At 44.8% G+C, this 20,813-nt stretch overlaps 2 protein-coding genes across 4 annotated transcripts; one reads left to right on the forward strand and one right to left on the reverse strand.

The window, feature by feature from the left end:
- Positions 1-299: 299 nt before the first annotated feature.
- LOC134068198 (protein farnesyltransferase subunit beta-like) lies at positions 300-9,549 on the reverse strand. Of its 3 annotated transcripts, none has more exons than XM_062523780.1 (12): positions 9,276-9,549; positions 8,911-8,972; positions 8,712-8,784; positions 8,142-8,233; positions 5,569-5,715; positions 4,713-4,796; positions 4,274-4,360; positions 2,958-3,087; positions 2,732-2,864; positions 2,241-2,352; positions 1,849-1,963; positions 300-1,159 (listed from the first exon to the last, which is right to left on the reverse strand). In XM_062523780.1, the coding sequence occupies exons 1-12, from the start codon at positions 9,372-9,374 to the stop codon at positions 1,034-1,036; spliced, it is 1,260 nt and encodes a 419-aa protein (XP_062379764.1). In that variant the 5' UTR covers positions 9,375-9,549; the 3' UTR covers positions 300-1,033. The 3 variants fall into 3 exon arrangements, with proteins under 3 accessions (XP_062379764.1, XP_062379762.1, XP_062379763.1); XM_062523778.1 differs by having other exon boundaries at positions 8,911-8,975; XM_062523779.1 differs by having other exon boundaries at positions 300-1,156; positions 8,911-8,975; positions 9,276-9,544.
- LOC134068200 (ras-related protein Rab-15-like) lies at positions 9,441-20,435 on the forward strand. Its single transcript, XM_062523781.1, has 7 exons — positions 9,441-10,187; positions 15,790-15,850; positions 15,980-16,040; positions 18,007-18,084; positions 18,230-18,319; positions 18,595-18,660; positions 19,581-20,435. Exons 1-7 carry the CDS (start codon positions 10,064-10,066, stop codon positions 19,737-19,739), a joined length of 639 nt encoding a protein of 212 aa, XP_062379765.1. The 5' UTR covers positions 9,441-10,063; the 3' UTR covers positions 19,740-20,435.
- Positions 20,436-20,813: the final 378 nt, after the last annotated feature.

Consider the following 20,813-nt stretch of genomic DNA (forward strand, 5'->3'; position numbering starts at 1 on the left):
TTCTTGAATCGTCAAAACAATTAGTGCAAACTGCACCGCAAAATGCGCATCTTTCTCAAAATGATCTATGCTTGTGTCTCAAAAGCAAGTGTTTATGCCAATGAAACTGTCACCATATGGACCTGTTATTTTGATTGCACTATCATATGAACAAGATCTTCAAACTGCTTCGTCATGTTGTCAACATGTCAGTTTAAGTATTTCCTAATGAAAAATATGTAAAGAAGCATTCATTTCTATGTGGCATAGCTATTACACAACTAACGTACTGTACACATTATTGATTGCAAGAGACTGGATAAGTTTCAAAGTTTTTACTGTACTGTTCATAGTGCAAATTGTTGACATTGTTACAGTATAAAGAAAAAGGCGTTTACTGCATTGTGCAAAGGAGAAATGACAGATTTACAGAGCTGTGCACCACTGTAAGCTAGATCTTTGTATACGTTCCTGTCCATTAAGCCAGATATTTCATATTTCCTTTCACATAAAACAACTAGATCAACACTTTTGCATGTATTGACAAACAGGAAATGAGGGTTATGTTTTATGGGGCATGACTTGATGAGCATGGACACAGTATACTGCATTTTGTCCAACATGACATTAGCAATTGGAAATTTAAAAAAAACAGCAGAAATTTCCACACAATTAGTTGCACGGACGTATTAAAATCGTTTGCTGTTTGTTTGAAGCAATGATAATTGCTTTTATGTGGTTTGCACAAGCAGTTTTTTTCCAATTCTGATCTGAGAGACACACCAAAGTGACTAAGAAAATCTAATGTGCGTCATGTGTAGTGTGTGTGTGTGTGTGTGTGAGCTGGTCGAGGCTTTCTCCACATCGGTGGTTGATGAGGCTGGCTAAAGTGCTGAATGGTTCAAAACCCCACACAGGAACCACACAATCAGGCTGACGGAGATGTGAAGGCTCAAGAAGTCCGTTGGAGGTTCCAGGCCTGAGCCCCGCACGGGTGTGGTCCCCCCCCCCCCCCCCGCCTTTCCCAAGGAAACGGCAGTTTTCCCAGATGGCCTTAGAGATCCGGGCCTTGGCGGCGGTGGGAGTGTCGGCGTTCGTGCAGCGGCAGCGTGCTGAAGTGAGCGAGAGCTTTGGCCACCTTCTCCGGGTTGACGTTGTAGACGGGGTGCGTCCGAGCCTGCTGCCCAGAAATAGAAAAAGCAGCCCAGCCACAGGGGAAGTGGGTTACTGATATTGGATTTGCCTTAACTGAATTTAAGTGAATTTCAGAACGGACAGACGCACCAGCCAAAGCCTCTGTTTTTTCACTTTGTGTCTTTGAGTGAGCACTTTGGAATCGTTGCAGGATTACCCACTGCAGAACTTACCATATGCCCGAGGTAGACACATACGTCTCCATCCAAAACTTCTATTTTGAGGCACAAATTGCATGGCTGCTGAGCTTAATGTATTTGCCTGGTATGGTTTGGTTTCTGTCTTTATTTGCCATGGTAACAAGAGTTGATGTTCCTGGAGTATATAATGTATGAGAAGCCAAAACTTGTGCGTAATATAAAGCATTGCAATTGAGGTGGAAAAGTCCGGCTTCAGAAAGTAAAAGTCCTTCCACTGTGCCAACCATTCACTTAAACCAGCTGATTCTAATTAGCACAACTCTTCAGCCAGGTACAGTATAGAGCAGCTAATTGATGAGATCACCTGTGTCAAGTGCACAGGTAGAACCAACACATGATTAAACTTTTACTTCCTGAAGCTGGAGCTTTCCACCTCTGATAATCGATCATAATAACCAAATTCATGTTGAAAGTGACTGTGGTCATGTTGTGACGTCAGGCTGAATGCGTTCCCACCTGAAGGCTTGAGACCTACCAGTCTGTTTCCCTCTCCACCGAGGATGTGCTCTCGAGGAGGAGACACACAGCTGAAGTGCTGCGCCATCGACAACCCACTCAGGCAGTAGGACGTGTGGTAGAAATCCCGCAACCTGGGAGAATCAGAGAAGAAAGACAGTGTCTGTGTGTGTGTGTGTGTGTGTGTGTCTGTCTGTGTCCTCTCTCTCTTCTTTGTGCTGTTATCTGTCCTTTGCATGATCATTGTGACCACTTCCTCAGTACAGTAAGTACTAAACACTAAGGAATCCTAAGAGGTGATGGTATGTGTGTGTGAGAGAGAGAAAGCACAACAGATAGACTCACTTGTCAGGCTCATCCATGGGGGCCCCCGGATTGTGTGAGTGTGCACATGCTCTAACAGGTACTCACTTTCCCGGCTTGTCCAGAAGGCCACCATCGAGACACTGGCAGCAGAACAGAAGGTATTCCTGCAGAGCCCGCTGCTCAAACATCCACCCCTCCACACTAACAGCTGGGTCACCTGCAACCACACACACATACCTCTACAACAATGACTGGGTTGCATACAACACACACATACACACACACACACACACACACCTCTACACTAATGACTGGGTTGCATACAACACACACACACACACACACACACACACACACCTCTACACTAATGGCTGGGTCGCATGCAACACACACACACACACACACACACACACACACCTCTACACTATTGGCTGGGTCACCTACAAACACACATCTACATTAAGAACTGGGTCGCATGCAACACAAACACACCTCTACACTTCAGCTTGGACCTCATGCAACCCCCCCCCCCCCCACACACACACACACCTGGAGGCGTCACCTTCAGGTATTTGTATTCTAAGAGGAGTCCTCACCTGCCTGCAGCAGTGTCTGGTGAATGAGGTGCAGGATGCCTGCCTGCCAGAAGGAGTAGCAGCCGTCCACCAGCTTATTGCAGCGGCCCTGGAAACCACCCTCGAACCGCATCTGCCTGCTGCAGGCCCAGCGCTGACACACACACACACACACACAGATAAAATGTTTACATTTATGTTTACGTTTACAGTTCTGGGCAGACACTTTTTGTCCAGGCGCACCTACCAGCAGTGCCCTGATGTTCAGCCGCTGTTGTCCTTTCAGGATGACCAGAGCGGCCAGCGCACAGAAGGTGTAGCCACCGTGGGCCTCCAGCCCGGGCACTCCCCCCACGCCCCCCTCCCAGCTCTGGCACCTGGCAGAGGGCACAGCAGACCCACCGGGGGGCAGGGTTGGGGATTGGGCAGTTGGGTGGGTTATTATGTGTACTGTCATTAGCTTATTACATTACATTACATTTGGCTGACACTTTTTGGCCAAAGCAACTTACAACATGGTAAACATTTTAAGCTTTTTAAAGCAATTTTGGCACCTGGCAGAGGTCCAAATAAGAGTTGTTGTGTGCACATCCCACCTTTTGGCAGGTGCAGGACAAATGAAACTTGCGTCAGTAAAAGAATATAATATCCGCAGCACTGCTTTGAGCTCCCATGTTTTAATGTTGAAAAAGGGCAACTTTTCAACCCTGCTAGGTCTTCTTCAGGCCTAAAGCATTATATTCTTTTACAAAGGGAACAACAGACCCACATGGGCCAGGGTTGACGATTGGGCAGTTGGGTGGGCTATGCGTAATTTCATTAGTTTATTACATTACATTACATTACAATACATTACACGAAATGCGTCCGTCTTGTGACATGCATTCAATGTAATTAAATGAGTTATAGCTCGAGAGTGCGTTTACTGTTTTGTTTTACCCAGTGTTTCCTTGTTTACGCACCCGAAACCTTATCTTTCATGCAGAGTTGAGCGCACCTAATTCTGGCCTGGGCTATGTGTACTGTCATTAGTTTATTACATTACATTACATTACATTACATTACATTTGGCTGACACTTTTTAGCCAAAGTAACTTACAACATGGTAAACAGTTTAAGCTTTTAAAGCAATATCAATTAGTGCATCAGTGAGTGCTGTTTTTACTAACAGTTAAGTGTGAAATATAGTCAGGTGGTAAGTCTAGGGTCAGCAAGACTAGTTGTAAGTAGTGCAGTGGAATGATACATTGTGTGTGTGTGTGTGTGTGTGTGTGTGTGTGTGTGTGTGTGTGTGTGTGTGTGTGTGTGTGTGTGTGTGTGTGTGTGTGTGTGTGTGTCTGTTTGGATCTGTGATGAGTTCCAGGGTTCAAAGGCTATAATTCTACACATGCTGGTAAATAATGCCAAGGAGCTCAGGTCAATGTTGATGACATCACTGCCTGTCTGCTATCTGTCAATCTGTCCATGTGCCTGTCTACCTATCTATCTATCTGTCTGTCTCTATCTGTCTATCTATCTGTCTTCCTGTTGATGTCGATCTGTCTGTCTGTCTGCATTGCTCACCTGGCCACCCAGTCACAGGTGCCCTCAAACAGGTCGGGGGTGATTATGTTGGTGAGGGAGGCCACAGATGCAGCACAGTATATACTCCTGCAGAACACACACACACACACACACACACACACACACACACTCCTAAGTACTCACACTCATCAGCGTAAACTCTTCCAGAACACATGCAGCAATGCACACTTTAACACATATTGTGTAACAAATAAAAAAGGAAACAACACAAACGTCCCTATCTGGAGAGATGGTGTTAAAAACAATGCAAGTTTTAACAAATCACTTTTTAGAGTGTGTACTCCAGTAGAACGAACACACACACACACACACACACACACACACACACACACACACACACACACACACACACACACACACACACACACACACACACACACACACACACTCTCCTACAGCAGTGTCTACTTTAACCCACCTGACGTCCACCTCTCCACCCACATGCATCTGGAAGGAGCCGTCCCTCTGCCTCAGTGAATACAGGAAGTCAAGCAACTTCTCTCTGACACAAACAAGGAAATCAATTGTTGCATGGTTTTACACAATTATATTGAACAGATACTAGCATATAAACATGCATATTCAGCACCATGCAGGCCCATAATACACAATTCTCAAATGTATATACTTCAATGGCTTAAATGCAAATATTAAAATGGTTCAAATGCATATCACTGACTCAAATGTCCTGTATATTTAAAGACACCCTATGCAACTTTCTGCAGGAGACGATCGCTCCTTGTTTACATCTGGAAGTCTGAGACGAAGAACCACGCTTGCAATTGATATATTTGAATATAGCCTATACATGTATAAATATACACGCTAAAGCTGTCGGGGAAGCTCTGCAGAGAAAATGCAAGCATAAAACGAGCGAAAACGAAAAACGAAACCGAAACCAGAGATGAAATCGGCAATCCTGCATAGTTCCTCTTTAAAATGGCGCAGATATACAGTACATTTAAAGTCTTTTTTTCTCCAATCGCTTGAATTGTGTAGATCAGAATCGAAAATCTCAAAACTGCTTGTTCAAACTCAAACTCCATATCATTTCACAGCTGTGATAGCAAAAGCAATTCTCATTGCTTTGAACAAACAGTGTTTCATTTGGTTGAGTCATTACATGCACAATGTCATACTCTGTCGAGCATAGTTTATGTGAATGAAAAAATGTGGCCCGACAGACAGGAAGGTCAGGATGTATTGCATTAACTGTTGAAAATGACTGAGAAATACTGTAAATCATTCATATACTGTCCAAGACTTCCTTCTACCTGTCGATGATGTCGTAAGCCTCCTGTGTTCCGATAACACACAATGCGTTGACCGCCGCGTATGTCGGAGCCAGGTGGGCTTGTTGGCCCGGACCTCCTGCGAAGCCTCCAGTTGGGCTCTGGCATCTAGAGATGAACTTACACACACTGAGACCACACACACACAGACAAAGACACACACACACACACACACACACACACACACACACACACACACACACACACACACACACACATCTGGGCCATCACAATGGCTGTCATGTCATCCTTCTTTCCCTGATCATCCCTATCCCCATCTCATGTTCACATGTGGAACACGTCACTGGTGTTAAATTTACTTGATTCTTGAATAGACTACCGGTAATATACAGAACTGTGCGAATGCTGTTGAATGCAATGCTGTGTAGTGAGTTCATGTTCAAAAACTGGCTATCAATTAGCAACATACAAAGTCCAATATCCATACAAACGAATGTTTGGAAATCAAACACACACACACACGCAAACACATAAATACAGAATAGCATTACCCTCCTTTGGCCACTAGAGGGCTGTAATGAGCAGGTGGTAGGTAGCAGCTGCACTCACATCCTTCAAAACAATGCAAAGCAAAGAGAACCAGAAACAGGCAGAAAATCCCACTTCACCGTCATGTGCCAGCATTGTGTTATAAGCCAGAGGTGAGGCGCTCAACGCAAAGGAGATGAGGGCAAAGCCTCTTACAGAACTAGTGGTCCGCACATGCAGTCCCACTGTGTGTGTGTGTGTGTGTGTGTGTGTGTGTGTGTGTGTGTGTGTGTGTGTGTGTGTGTGTGTGTGGCCACTAGCATAACCCCTAGCTACTCTTTGGGAGACAGAAACACACACTCTGAGTCTGTTCTTACATCTAATAAAGAAGAAGCCAAATAAATGCTAACGTTGTGATAAAGTGATAGATTGATCCGCACACTGGGTATAGGCTCCAAGATACACTTTATTTTAATACATAAAAGGCAACGTTTCGATCCTCCAGTGGCCTGAGGAAGATCCCACTGGAGGATCGAAACGTTGCCTTTTATGTATTAACATAAAGTGTATCTTTCTTGGAGCCTATACCCAGTGTGCGGACCAATCTATCACATTGTCTACCACTTTTGTCCGGCACCTGGATTATTGTTTCTGTGGATGTGCGCACCTCAACCAAACGTGATAAAGAAATCATGTGGTCACAGATTCCTGTCTCCCTCTCACAGCTTTTCTCAGAGGGCACAGAGGCATGACAAGACAAGACAGAAACGCTGTTTACTTAAGCCTCCAAGGATGATGGCAGAGTTTAAGTATGAATTAGTGGGGTAGTTAGGATTGGGGGGGAGATATTTTACATGTATTAGAAGGTATTATAAGCTTGGCAGTCTTAGACACAAAGTGATGAGAAAATCTTCACTTCACATGTCAGATTGTTGATTATCTCCTTTTAACACAATTGTAATATCCAACATTCTTAAAACAAATTTGTTAGAAACAATACAAATTGTGTTGTCCCAATTTGGACAGAGATGTCCAACACAACACAAGTTGTATTCTTTTCAACATATTTGTTGTAAAAGTGTACACAGTATAAAACAAATTGTGTTATCCCTATCTGGACATAGAGCTGTGCTATTTTCAAGACATTCGTTTTAAGAGTGCATCTGATCTAGTGTTGAAACTCATGGGACTTAAGCGACTCTATAAGCAATAGCTATTTGATTTTCTGACAGGCAGACTGTGAGAGTGGGCAAAAAACACTCCTCTACACAAGTCTTAGAAATGGAGCCCCTCGGGGCAGCTGTCTCTGTCCCTTTTGTGTACAGTCTGTTCACACATGTCTGCGTTGCCAAGCAAGACAAGAACACTGTCATTAAATCCGCGGACGACACCACAGTGATGGGCCTAATAACCAATAATAAATAATCACTCACGACTGTGTTGCCAAGCAACAACAGTATCATTAAATTAGCAGAAAACACCATGGTGATTGACCAAATAACCAATAATGATGAGGTTGTGTCTGTTGTGATGCTGTACGAGTGTGTTGTTAGGTATTGTGTGTTGTGAGAGAGACAAGGGCAGGATGCTGTTATGAGGCTGTGTGTGTGTGTGTGTGTGTGTGTGTGTGTGTGTGTGTGTGTGTGTGTGTGTGTGTGTGTGTGTGTGTGTGTGTGTGTGTGCGTGTGCGTGTGCGTGTGCGTGTGCGTGTGCGTGTGCGTGTGCGTGTGCGTGTGCGTGTGCGTGCGCGTGCGTGTGCGCGCGTGCGTGCGTGCGTGTGCGCGCGTGCACGTGTGTATGTGCGTGTGTGTGTGTGCGTGCCTGTGTGTGTGCGTGCATGCGTGTGTGCGTGTGTGAGTTTGTAAGAGAGAGACAGAGAGAAAGTATGTGTGTGTGTGTGTGTATGTATGTGTGTGCGTGTGTGTACGTGCGTGTGAGCATGCCTGTGTGTGTTCGTGCCCGTGTGTGTGCGTGCCCGTGTGTGTGTGTGCGTGCGTGTGTGTGTGCATGTGTGCGTGTGCGTGCCCGTGTGTGTGTGTGTGTCTGTGTGTGTGTGTGGCACTCACTCCGAGGCAAGGTCAGGAGCCACAGGATGGAGGAGGAGGTCCAAGCTGTGGAGGAGCCAGAAGCAGAGCCAGGGCCGACTGGCATCCAGAGTCTGGGGTGGTCGAGGAGCAGAGGGAGAGAGAGAGAGAGAGAGAGAGAGAGAGAGAGAGAGAGAGAGAGAGAGAGAGAGAGAGAGAGTGAGAGTGAGTGGCCTTCAGCTTTGGCACAAAACACACACACACACACAGACACAGACAAACGCACAGACACACGCATGCACGCACGCAACTTCATAACAAACTCAACACACACACACACACACACACACGCAGGCACAGCCGCATGCACGCACACACAGACGCACGCATGGACACACACACACACACACACACACACACACTCCCACTAAAGTGAAAAAGCAGCCGGGAACAAGAGCAGAGGATAAAAGAGCTTTCTTTGGCACGTTCAATGTTCCCTCTGTGGCCGAAGAGGCAGAGGTGGTATCACATGGGAGTGTATAAGAGAGTGCAGCGGTCGCCACGGCCGCCTATTTATACCTATTCTGGGCTCCAACGAGCCACACCGCATACCTCATAGGAGTCCGAGAGATGCTGCAGTCCGTCCGTCAAATAAATAATATGTTGTTCTCGCAGCAATATGGGCCTGAGTGGGCACAGAAGTATGAATTGTTGCAACGATTACTGTACGTTTATTATCTAAATAAATCACATTTTGACTTTTGGCCTAACATGCCCAAAAAAGGCACTTTTTGGACCATTTTCAACCAACCTTGGCATCCTGTGGTCCTTCAAGTGGGCATGGATTACTTCAGAAATACTTTCTTCTACCCTCTTCTAAATAAAATAGAGAAGTGCAGTTAGTCTTCGGTATTTGTTCAGTACAGTTAACTTACTAATAACATGGAATTGTATAGAAATAGAACTGTATTCAAATTATACTTCACATAATTCAACATGACTTTACGACTCACTGAAGCCCTATCTGACAAATTGTTAATAATTTAATTGCTATTCTGATGTGGTTCAGATTATTTCTCCTAGAGTAACCTATTCTCAGAATATTTCGAGGGCTAATTGAGCAGAAATCAATTTGCACGTGAAATGCCATAGCTCGTGCCAGCCCAAGCCGATTACCTGCTCAGCTGACGTCACCGTATGTAACCCATCGTCCTGAAACAGTTCTCGACTGTGGCAGTCCTGGAAACATCTCAGAGGTGGGTGCTGGTCTTTCATTTCACTTCCACTGAACTTCTGACAGGAGCTGAACCACTTCTGCCCATAAACAGACTACATCAGTCTGCAGCTTTCTCTCCTTGAGTTGGTGAATTCGGTAGCCTAAAAGTGGGCGGTTACTTTGCAAGTTTCTGCGAGCAGCAAGAATTTGTTCCTGCCCCCCCTCCCCTCCAGCCGAACTACCGCCCTCGCGGTGTGGAGGCTACATGAGACGGATGCAGATTTGACAGCTGATTAGACCCCGGTGCATTGATTGACTTGGCCTGTTTCACAATGTTTAGAATAAGAAGTTAAACACGTAGCCTATCTGTATCCATTAATCTTTTTACAATGTATTTCTTATCTATTTTAAAGTATGTCTGAACCTATACATAAAGTGTGTGTATATTTTATACACATATTTTCATGTGTTTGAATGCTAGGGGATGGAAATAATCGCTGTCACATGAATGCAAGGCTATTAATTTGTTACGGTCCGACAAGGTGCCCCTTGCCTGAGCCCCTCTACTTCCCTGTCCGTCCGTGTCCGTACTGCTAACCAGCCTAAACAGCGAGACGCCCTGTAGAGGTTTGATCTCTATTCGAAGAGGAAGTCAACTCATGACCGGATTGATGTCCATGTTCACGTCGAAGGACTATGGGTCGCGCTAGTGTCACTGTCAGGTGAACATCCTGGTAACTTTCTCAGCATGGCGAAGGAATACGATGTCCTGCTTCGACTAATGTTGCTTGGAGACTCCGGAGTCGGGAAAACCTGTTTACTGTGGAGGTTCACAGATGACGACTTTCACCCCTCTCACATCTCGACGATTGGTGAGTTTATTTTTGGTTGAATATTTAAGACTCATTGTCACATTGGGAAAGTTGCATCTCAAAACGATCCAAGTGGCATATTTGCGCAAGAAAGTTGGTGTAGAGCACTACGTTTACGCGGTGGATTTTAATCAACAATTGCATATTAGCCTAGGCTACTGGATGAAATATAATTTATTTTGAACGCAGTATATTTACTTTCTTGTACTTTGTATACTTTATTCGCACAGTGTTACATGCAACAACACCTTACACTGTCGCGCAGTTGTTTGGATGTGGTCATGATATAGTCAATGACGTGAAACTGAGAAGGACCGTCTACTCAGTCCAGTTTATAGCCTCAGGACTACACTCTGTATTTAAAACATAACCACTAGAAAAACACCAATTAACAAAACTAACAGACATTTTATTACTTCTATTGAAGACTATTGGATAACCCTCACAAAGATGGAAGGTACACAAATGTCAGTGCTTCCCGTCTCTGTAGTAGTGCATTTGGTTAGTTTGAGTGGAAGTGATGAAGGAATTTGTCATCTGGATGGATTACATGGCTTTAGCTCCAGGAAGCCTGTACAACATAGGTTTTGAAAGAGCAGGAAATGAGACAAGAATAAGGAGACACAACATCTCAGTTCACCCTTTGGTCATAGACAGACTGCATTCTTGTCCTACAGAGACGCATGCTGCTTAGCCTTGAACAGCTCAGGGCCAGATCAGGGCCAGATCACGCCTGGCCTCCTTTGACATTTCCCTGCTAACCATTTGCAGTTGCCCTGGTCACATCTATTCAATTACAAGGTCATCTGCACACTAAACAGTTGGTCTATGCATGTTTTGAAACTCCTGGTAATGACTGAGGTCACCAAAGAGAAATCCTGTGCTCCTCAGCTGCTCATAGCTATTTCTGCCTTCATTCAAGGATTGCAAATGCAATGGCATGCAGCCGCACCAGTAGTTTGAGGAAAGGCCTGCATTGGTATTACGTGTGTGGCATAGTTTGCCAAATGCCCCTGATCTCTGTTATAAAATAATAATTAAAAAATCCCCATGGGTGCAAGAGGATACTGACCAGCTGGCTGACCAGAGCAGCAGACTCATGGTTCTTGGTCTGGGCCTGATGCGGCCCTGATCTGGCTCAGATCCGGTCATCCCTGGACATGACTGAGTGGGGTTGTGACCAGGGCAGGGCCGCATGCGTGCCCGAGTCAGCTGTTTTTCCGGGTCAGCGGCACCACGCCATACCAGGGCTCGTGCCAGGGGTCAGTTGGGTTTGGCGCCAGCTGTAATCCCCTGTGGCTGATTCAGCTTCGCTGCCAGTGCCAGCTAGCCCACGGGGACCTGCCAACACACAAGAGAGAGTGGCTGGGTGGACGACACAGGAGAGAAAGAGGCTGAATGGTCGTTGGGTGAAAGAGAGAGAGAGAGAGAGAAGCTGGGTGAATGTGCAAAGATTTGACAGAAAAGTTGGGTGGAGGATGAGCCAAGCCAACACACATAGGACAAAAGTTGGGTGGAGGATGAGCCAAGCCAACACACATAGGACAAAAGTTGGGTGGAGGATGAGCCAAGCCAACACACATAGGACAAAAGTTGGGTGGAGGATGAGCCAAGCCAACACACATAGGACAAAAGTTGGGTGGACTTTTCAGAGTCTGGTTGGTGGTCACCCTATTTCTGCTACTTTATAGCACACATTTAGCCTCCACTTCCCCTTTTCAGCACAAATGATGACGATCGACTGGTCTTTGGAGCGCGTTTCTGCTCAGAGCTGCCTCTATCCTCTAGCTGGGTCGCGGTCGCAGCACGGTTCAAACTGTGCCCGAGACACAGATATGGCAGCGGCACCGTGGCGGCTGCTGTAACCTGTTAACATGGGTGCCAACGTTAAAATGCAGACACAACGCAGGCGATTTTGCTCAAGCCTTAAGTCATATGAGAGTATGGACGTTATCTTATAGTATGCAGTTTTCCTTTCCAATCACACAAAGTATTGCACTGTTTTATGCTGTTAATGGTGTGTAAGAAACACAATTTCTATTGTAAAGCATAAAGTAAATATCTTGAAAGTCACTGTGCCAATGGTGTTTATCACAGATGAGAACAAAGACCTGGCACTATTCACAATCATTATTTCTTAATTTATTATATTTGGATACCAGATAGTTAGACCTATTTATATACATTGTCCCACCTTGATTAGAACCTTTCAGTATGCTAAATGTAAGAGTGCATTTTTACATTGTGTTTGTCAGCGGCTATTGGCTGAGTTATTGTTTATCGGTTTTTGAAATCCTCAAATATCAAAATCGGTATTGGTCCTTAAAATCCCATATCGGTTGCACTCTAGCCAACACATTGGAGAGAGTGAGAGAGGCTCTTGGTAGATGTTCCAGTGCTTGAGAGAGAAGCTGGGGGGGTGTCTCAACTCACAAGAGAGAGGGAAGCTGGATGGATGAGCAAACACACACACACACACACACACACACACACACACACACACACACACACACACACACGAGAGAGGGAAGCTGGGTGAAGGAGCTAGCACACACACACATGAGCAAGTGAGAAAGGGAAGTTGGGTGGATGACCTAATATGATAGAGAGGCAGAGATGCAGTTTTAGGTCATTAATGCAGTGCAGAAATACTGTAACACCACAGAGCTAGATTAGCCTGCCATGACCCTCGGGTGGAGATCTCGGCATTTAAAGGGGACATATCATGCAAAACTCACTTTTTGCGGGCCTTTGTGCTCATATTTAGGCCTCTACTGTTCTTATAAACACTCCAAGCGCGAAAAAAACCCATCCATCCGTTTTCTGTAGATCAGTAGAAAGACTTTGGTGTCAAGAAAGTATGCTGCTGTGAGCCATTTGGATGGCTCCCTTATTCTGATGTCATACTAAGGGAATTTGCATAGACCAACCCTAGCACCAGGGTCTAACATATGTGGTTGGATGCCGGCTCTGTTTTAGTCATTTTCACCTGTGAAACGAGCAGCATAATCAATACATGCAGCCGGAGGCGTGGCCAGCCCAGAAACGGCTCAATTTGGGAGAGACCAATTCTAACCTCGTTTAAAAAGAGGTATGATATGTCCCCTTTAAAGAGGGACCCAGAAACAAGTGTGCTGATGGATGTCTCAGCTCTGCCAGTGGTGGTGAATGCTAGGCTACGGTGTGTGTGTGTGTGTGTGTGTGTGTGTGTGTGTACACTCCTTTAGTGCAAGCACAAACAACAAAATATAAACAAACATGTTTATGCTCATATGAAAAGCACGTTTTGAATATTTATCATAAAATGAAATATGAGATCTAGTATTTTTCTGATTTTCGTAATTCCACCTGTCGCCATAGCTGTCTGATCTCTGTTGTTCTCTGCAATATCTTGATGCATATTGATATCTAGCTCTATCTCTGAGATGTTCCATGATGCCTTTTATTTTGGTTCGGTGATTTAGTCGTGCCATAAACAGTGAGTATGTCCTTGAGCTGAGCCAGAGGCAGAGAGAGGAAGCCTCTGGAGAAGACTGTGCTACCAGGCTCTTCCTGCTGGAAAAAAATCAGCCCCGTCTTCTAAACCTGCCGCTCTTTGATTATTCGCGTTTAGTTGCATGACTCACAGGAAACAAAAACACAGGCAGGCCCCGTATAAAACGGGCTGTCTTTCCGGCCGGGGTTCTGTTTTGCAGTCTTTCTAGGTCCTGCCCCACTTACCAATGCGCTTTCTCTGGAGTCTAGCTTGGCAGAGGGCCCGGGGCCCAGTATTCATAGTCGCACTGTCTGTGTAAATAAATAAAATGGAATTCAGAGCTGAAGACATTCATGTGTCACAGATGACATGGCTGCAGCCAAAGGCTCGGGACATTTATTATTGATGATTGGCCAGGGTGTGTTACACACCACTAATGAGCAGAAAAGGAGGAGCCATATTGAGATCTGCATGGCGGCCTATACTACTGGGTGCTCGTTAATCTCCATACGCCTCTTGGGAAAAGTAGCTCACATGCATTGTGTGTGTGTGTGTATGTGTGTGTGTGTGTGTGTGTCGTCTTCAGCAGATCAGATCTGCAGAGTTGACTGATTCCTCATATTCATATTTGGTATTTTCCTCAAAGCTCTTCCTGTTTCCTGCTACATAAAGCGGGTACATACCGTGAATTGCTAAGAGGTGCAGTCATACTGTAGGTGTGGCGTGAGCCAGATTTCACTCTTCAGTGATCAGCAGAATAAGTACAAAAGGACACAATCATTTATTCATTCGTTCGGAGCTCTCGCAGCCAAGCATACCATGACACTTCCACATACCGTATAATTCTGACGTTTCAGATGCCTCAACACTTTGGTGTTTCCACAGTCAACACAGTGAAAGAGTGTTAAGTTAAGTTCATTAATGTGATTGTTTGGAGTGATCACAAACAAGGTTTTGAGATTGAATCGCAAGGTTAATGCACACTGTGTCCATGTAATATTTGTAGAACAAACGATAAGGCCCTTCAAACAGCGGTCATTTCGTTTAAGCCCCTGGTCTCTGGCAGTGCATACGATGGGCGCTTTATCTCTGATGCGTAAAATGGTCCTGTTAAAATATTGACAGAAGTAGCAAGCAGGGTGAGATCTTAGACTATATGAACAGAATGTTCAGTAGCTGGAAGCAAGCGGTAGACAGCGAGAACAGACCCGCACTTTAGCGTTGTTTACCCATTTAAACTACTCAAGTATTTCTAATCACATTTGAACATTGTTGGAGGTTCCCCAAAGTGGCTGAATTTAGTAATACATTTATGTTTCAGAGGATTATTAAAATAAAATATCCCCACCACCCCCCCCGTTCTCAAAGCCTTTCTGTGCACACTTCTCTGGGAGGCATGGTTTCCATGGAAACACACATTTAAGAAAAGCAAGGCAGGCAAATTTCCCCTCTCTCTGGCGTACCTGCTCTACTGACTGTGTGTTTGTGTGTGTTTTTGTGTGTGTGTGTGTGTGTGTGTGTGTGTGTGTGTGTGCTTACACGGTGTGTATGTACTGTCATAGTGTGTGTGTATGCTTACATAGTGTGTTCACTTTAAGTGTATGTGTGTGCTTACTTGGTGTATGCGCTTGCACAGTGTGTGTGTGTACTGATGTGGTCTGTGTGTTTGCTTACATAGTGTGTGCACTTTAAGTGTGTGTGTGTGTGTGTGTGTGTGTGTGTGTGTGTGTGTGTGTGTGCACGTGTGTGTGTGTGTGTGCACGTGTGTGTGTGTGTGTGTGTGTGTGTGTATGTGTGTGCGCGCGTGCACGTGTGTGTGTGTGTGTGTGTGTATGTGTGTATGTGTGTGCGCGCGTGCACGTGTGTGTGTGTGTGTGTGTGTATGTGTGTGTGTGTGCGCGTGCGTGCGCTTACACTGTGTATATGTGTGCCTACAGGAGATGGAGAACAAACCACTGATGTTGCTAAATTCTGATGTCCATAGAATTGCACAAAGAATGTAGGGCATTGCCTCTCCACTGCGCACCACAGAGCCGAGCAGAGCAGGATATTTCACCAGTGATGCAGTTCCTCATTGTCTCTTCCCATCATCTGTTGTTCATACACATTTGAATTCCTGTCTTGCAGGAATTGATTTCAAGATGAAGACACTAGATATCGAGGGCGTCAGAGTGAGAGTGCAGATATGGTGAGTATGGGAAGTGGACCTGTTTTTGCCGCCTTTTTTTTAAGTTCTCTGTGCTTCCAGATCATATCGTGGAGATCTGGAGAACAGTTGTTAGTTTTATTTTCATTTTTCTTTTTTGCCTTGTTGTAGGGATACAGCAGGTCAGGAGAGATACCAAACTGTCACAAAGCAGTATTACAGACGAGCACAGGTGAGAACCACACCAACACTAAACAGTACTACAGTGAGAACTAAACCAGCACCAAACAGTACTGCAGATGAGAACTAAACCAGCACCAAACAATACTACAGATGAGAACTAAACCAGCACCAAACAGTACTATACTGTAGAGAAGTAAACCACCAAAAAGTGAGATGATAACCAATCCACCACCAAACAGTACTACAGGTGAGAACTAAACCACCACCAAATAGTACTACAGGTGAGAACTAAACCACCACCAAACAGTACTACAAGTGAGAACTAAACCACCACCAAATAGTGAGATGATAACCAATTTACTGCCAAACAGCACTACAGATGAGAACTAATCCACCACCAAACAATGAGATTAGTGAGCAAGTGAGAACCAAAATGAGCCCTATAGTAGGAAGAAAAGGGTGCGAAAAGCCAATACAAATGTGACCTATGTGATAGGCAGCACACTTGAGCTTATCCACTTACAGTATATGAGAGTTGAGCCCCTTTCAGACATGCACTGGACGCTAGACTTGATCTGAATGTCACACTGGCGGGCTGTATGTGTGAGCACGAAATCACCTGGTTTGACTCTCCCCTAGTATGCAGGCTGGAGTTCCTGCGGGTGAGCATATATCTGAACACAAAAGGACAAAACTGGGTAAAATTCACACCTATTGGGGGGGCATGATGAGGTGCCGTGTGAAGCTGATGGTGTCGCCTTGAGTTAACTGTAGTTTATACGGTTGTGACTTAATCATCATAAACAAGTTCACAGACTGGCGCCTATTTGCAAAGACAGGAAATTCACATCAGCAATTGTACTATTCTCTCTGTGTGTTGTGCACATCCACTATGTGAGCACAGTTAAAAAGCAAGTCAAACCAGCTAAGATATCAATCATTGCCTTGCGATTTCATAATAGGCTATGATTGTCACGATAGCCTTTATGGAGTCAGGGTTTTGGCTTCCATTTGGATGAGAACAATGATTTAGGTGCTACGTTAAAAAAAACGGCCTTAAAAGGGTGTCTTTCGATCCCCAGGAACTCACTGTGAGAGCATCTTGGGCCAAGTGGGACAGATAGAAAGATGCTGTCCTTTTAAGGGAAAATAAAATACATGTTTTCAGACCTTCTTTTTTGCTTCAACGATCTGGTCTTGCCATATTTGCATTATCAATCATCATTATTGAACCTATATTGTGTGCCATACCCTGACAATATATATATTGTGCATCAACCCTGACTCGTCCCCTTCCTTAACTCACACTGGAGTAATTTGCCGCAGATATGAACAAGTCCCACCTGTGTAATGTTTGTGCGTGAGGGCCATGTTTGGTCATGATCCAGACCTCTTTACCCGGGCATTGTCCGGAGGTCATACCTGAAAATAGCTTTAGAGTCCCATACCGGCACTGAGAGCTGGTACAGTCTTATAGGATAGTTTACCCTGTTTGGGTCCCCTACCTATCAGCGCTGAGAGTCTTACAGGATAGTTTACCCTGTCCTCTTTGGAATGGTTCATGTAGTGTTGTGTTGAGCGCTCAGTGCTTAGTGTTTAGCTTAGCGCTAATAGGCCTGGTATAGGGTGCCTCTCATTCAGCGTTTATACGTCCTCCCTCGCTCCTCGGGGCCTCGATCCTCACTGATCTACATAAAGAAAGATAGAAGAAGTGAGACTATCCCATTGTTGCCGCCCCATCATTCTTTACGTAGATCAGTGAGGATCGAGGCCCGAGGAGCGAGGGAGGACGTATAAACGCTGAATGAGAGGCCCCTATAGTCCTACACCTGTGTCCTGTGCACCTGGCACGTGACGATAATTGCATCATCAACGCAGCATACGGGGGATGTTGTGTGTCTCCCAGCAATTGTGACAGGGCACCAGCAGTGACGCATGTCTTCGACGTGCACAAACGTGCACAGGTGAGCATACATACCGCCTCCTTATTCGCGGTGCTGTTTGTCTGCTCTCAGGGGATCCTCCTGGTGTACGATGTCACAAATGAACACTCCTTTCAAGACATCGTCAAATGGGCCAGTGATGTCGATGAGGTAAACAACCTAAAAAGGATATATGACTATATAATGTGCATAATTCACTTTTCTTTATTGCTAATACACACACACACCCCTACACCTACACACACACACACACACACACACACTCATACTCCTATATCCTTTGTGTGTCTGTCAGTGTGCACCTGAGCGGGTGAAGTGGATTCTGGTGGGGAATAAGTGTGATGAAGAGGACAGGAGAAGAGTCACTACGGAACAAGGGAATAAGGTGGAGTGTGTCTGTGCTTCAGTATGTCACGTAGCGCTGTGTTGCCTAGGAGACTCACTATTTAGCATGCTATACTCAGTGAATCTGTAATTTGATTTAAGTGTGGCAAGTTTATTTTTGAAGCAAGTTTATCTCTAAAGGACATCACAGAGGCAATTCAATGTGCCTAACATAAATAGAAGCAAACAGATTTAAGAGAGCATACACAAGTAGTGATACTGAGTCTTTGATGTGAAAAATATTATTTTAATGAGATGGATTGATTTATTTTACAGTTAGCAAAAACATACGGAATGGATTTCTTTGAGACGAGTGCCTTCAGCAACTACAACATCAATGAGGTAGGTTGACTTTTCCACTGATTGCTGGGTTTGCTGAATGCTCTTTTTTACGCTTGCCTTGTTCAGTTGTGTGTAATAAGCAGTTCGTTTGCCATTCATCTTTATCTAAAGACATGAAGCACATTAAAATGATAAAGTATTATGTCAGAAGTGCTGTAGCATTGGGGATTTTACTCCCTAGCTTTCTGGTGTTGCCAACATGTTTCCCCATCAGAAAGGTTAGTGAAAAAGTTTGTGCACATCCCAGGTCAAGGTGCAGAACAAAGGTAAATCATAAAAAATGGAAAAAGGTTTGCACACTTGAAATCCTTCTTTGTAGTTTTCTTTTCTTTTCTTTAGCACAGAATAATGACGTTTCGACCGTGTGGTCTTGAAGAAGCAAACCTTTTTCCATTTTTTTTCCCCATCAGAAAGGGCCTCGAGGTTACACTCCCCCGCACGTGTGTGCCTACACGAGTGTGCCCACGCTTTCTGTCACTTGCTCAGGCACACCGGCACCAACACTTTCACCTGACAAGCATGCGATAAACAATGTGCTTTAATAAGTGGGTTCAACAACAAATATAACCGAATCGTAAATTACACGGTAGTGGCAGTGTGCTGGGTTGTATTGAAAACGATGAGATCGAAGTAATCGAACATCAAAAAGTGGTGTCGGTGTCAGTGCTGATGTGTGTGGCGCCTAATGAATAAAATAGAATAAAATTAATGAATTAATGAATTAGCTTTCTTTGTCACTATTCCAGCAGTACAATGAAAATATGTGTGACTCTCTCTGGGCCTGTGTACAATGAATAGAATAAAATAGAATAAAATACATACATTAGATTAAGAGTGACTATCAGGATGAAGTGTCTGAGTTTGTTTGTATGTGACGTGACTGATGTGGTGCTGTGCTGTGCTTCCTCTTCCAACCCCAGTCCTTCACGCGGCTCACGGAACTGGTGCTACACGCCAATAGGAAGGAACTGGACGGTCTGTCGCTGTCCATTAGTGATGACCTCAGCTCTGAAGGCCTGCAGTCGGTGGAAGTCAGCAAGAAGGTAGAGGAGAGCGCTGAGAGGACCTGCTCATGTTAGACAGGAAGTAACATCCTCTGTCACCCGACGTACACCTCCGTAAGGTCACGCAGTTTGGGACAATCAATTTCATCAGTTCAGTGTGGGAGACGGATTCCTAAAGAGTCGGTCAGCTCTTTAACGACCAGTCATTCAGTGTGGGCAGGGAATACGCTGCATGAACTGTTTACTATAGGAACATGCCAGACGGCCTGTCTGTCCACAATAAAAGGGCCACAGCCTGCTGTTCCTGTTGTGGCGCAGGTGCAACAGTAGGGGGTAGTAGCCTGCATTTTCATTATGCCTGCAGTTGGTGAATGTGTTCCTCTCAGTAATACGCCCACCTTCTCCAGCGCCCTTCATATGTGTCACCTGCCTAGAGCAGGGGTCAGGACAGGATGTTTAGGACAGTCTGAAAAGACAGACCAGGTGTGACGTCCCTGTGTTTGTGTCACCTGTCAGAAACACCTGCCCTGAGTGTGTGACGCAGACTACTGATCTCTCGTGGAGTCTCTCGTGGACACACTCGCGTATTTATGAATGTATTTCCTCCTCCATTTTGTCGTGTTTTTATTGTGTGTACAAATACTGTCTGTCTTGAGCTGCCTGCCATGTCTGTTACAGGACATTCTGATTTCTAGTGGCCACTTGTTATTATTATTATTATTATTATTAAGTGTGTGTTGTCTTGTTTACAATGGAAATAAAAAAAACATATGTTTTCAATAATATTTCGATATGACGTAATTCTGATTATGCACGGCCTGTAAACCATATGCCATCTCTCACAGGAGATTTGAATTAAGTTCATTCAGATGTGATGGTTACCATCACAAATTGTTTTTTTTGGAAGTGTTTGGAACAAGTGTGTGGAAACGTAACACTAATGTCTGAGAAACAGACATCAGCCTGCTGGAAAGGCTTCTCCATTATAGCCTTTACAGGGAAAGTTTTATACCCATATACAGTACTATATATAATACTGGTGCTATGGGCGTAAGCCACTCTCTCACAGCGAGATTAAAAAGACGGGTCATTTATTTTTTATCACACGACCACAGAGGAAGGTAATGAGTGAATGAATGATTCATGCGT

The sequence above is a fragment of the Sardina pilchardus genome, chromosome 20 (assembly GCF_963854185.1).
Source record: "Sardina pilchardus chromosome 20, fSarPil1.1, whole genome shotgun sequence".
NCBI lineage: Eukaryota > Metazoa > Chordata > Actinopteri > Clupeiformes > Clupeidae > Sardina > Sardina pilchardus.

Coding starts and splice junctions, on each gene's coding strand:
- LOC134068200 (XM_062523781.1), top strand. CDS start 10,064: ATGGCGAAGGAATACGATGTCCTGCTTCGACTAATGTTGCTTGGAGAC. Junction 15,851..15,979: donor AGAGTGAGAGTGCAGATATG/GTGAGTATGGGA, acceptor GCCTTGTTGTAG/GGATACAGCAGGTCAGGAGA. Junction 18,320..18,594: donor CTACGGAACAAGGGAATAAG/GTGGAGTGTGTC, acceptor TTTATTTTACAG/TTAGCAAAAACATACGGAAT.
- LOC134068198 (XM_062523778.1), bottom strand. CDS start 9,374: ATGAAAGACCAGCACCCACCTCTGAGATGTTTCCAGGACTGCCACAGT. Junction 8,234..8,711: donor ATCTCTCGGACTCCTATGAG/GTATGCGGTGTG, acceptor CGACCACCCCAG/ACTCTGGATGCCAGTCGGCC. Junction 2,353..2,731: donor CCAGACACTGCTGCAGGCAG/GTGAGGACTCCT, acceptor GTGTGGTTGCAG/GTGACCCAGCTGTTAGTGTG.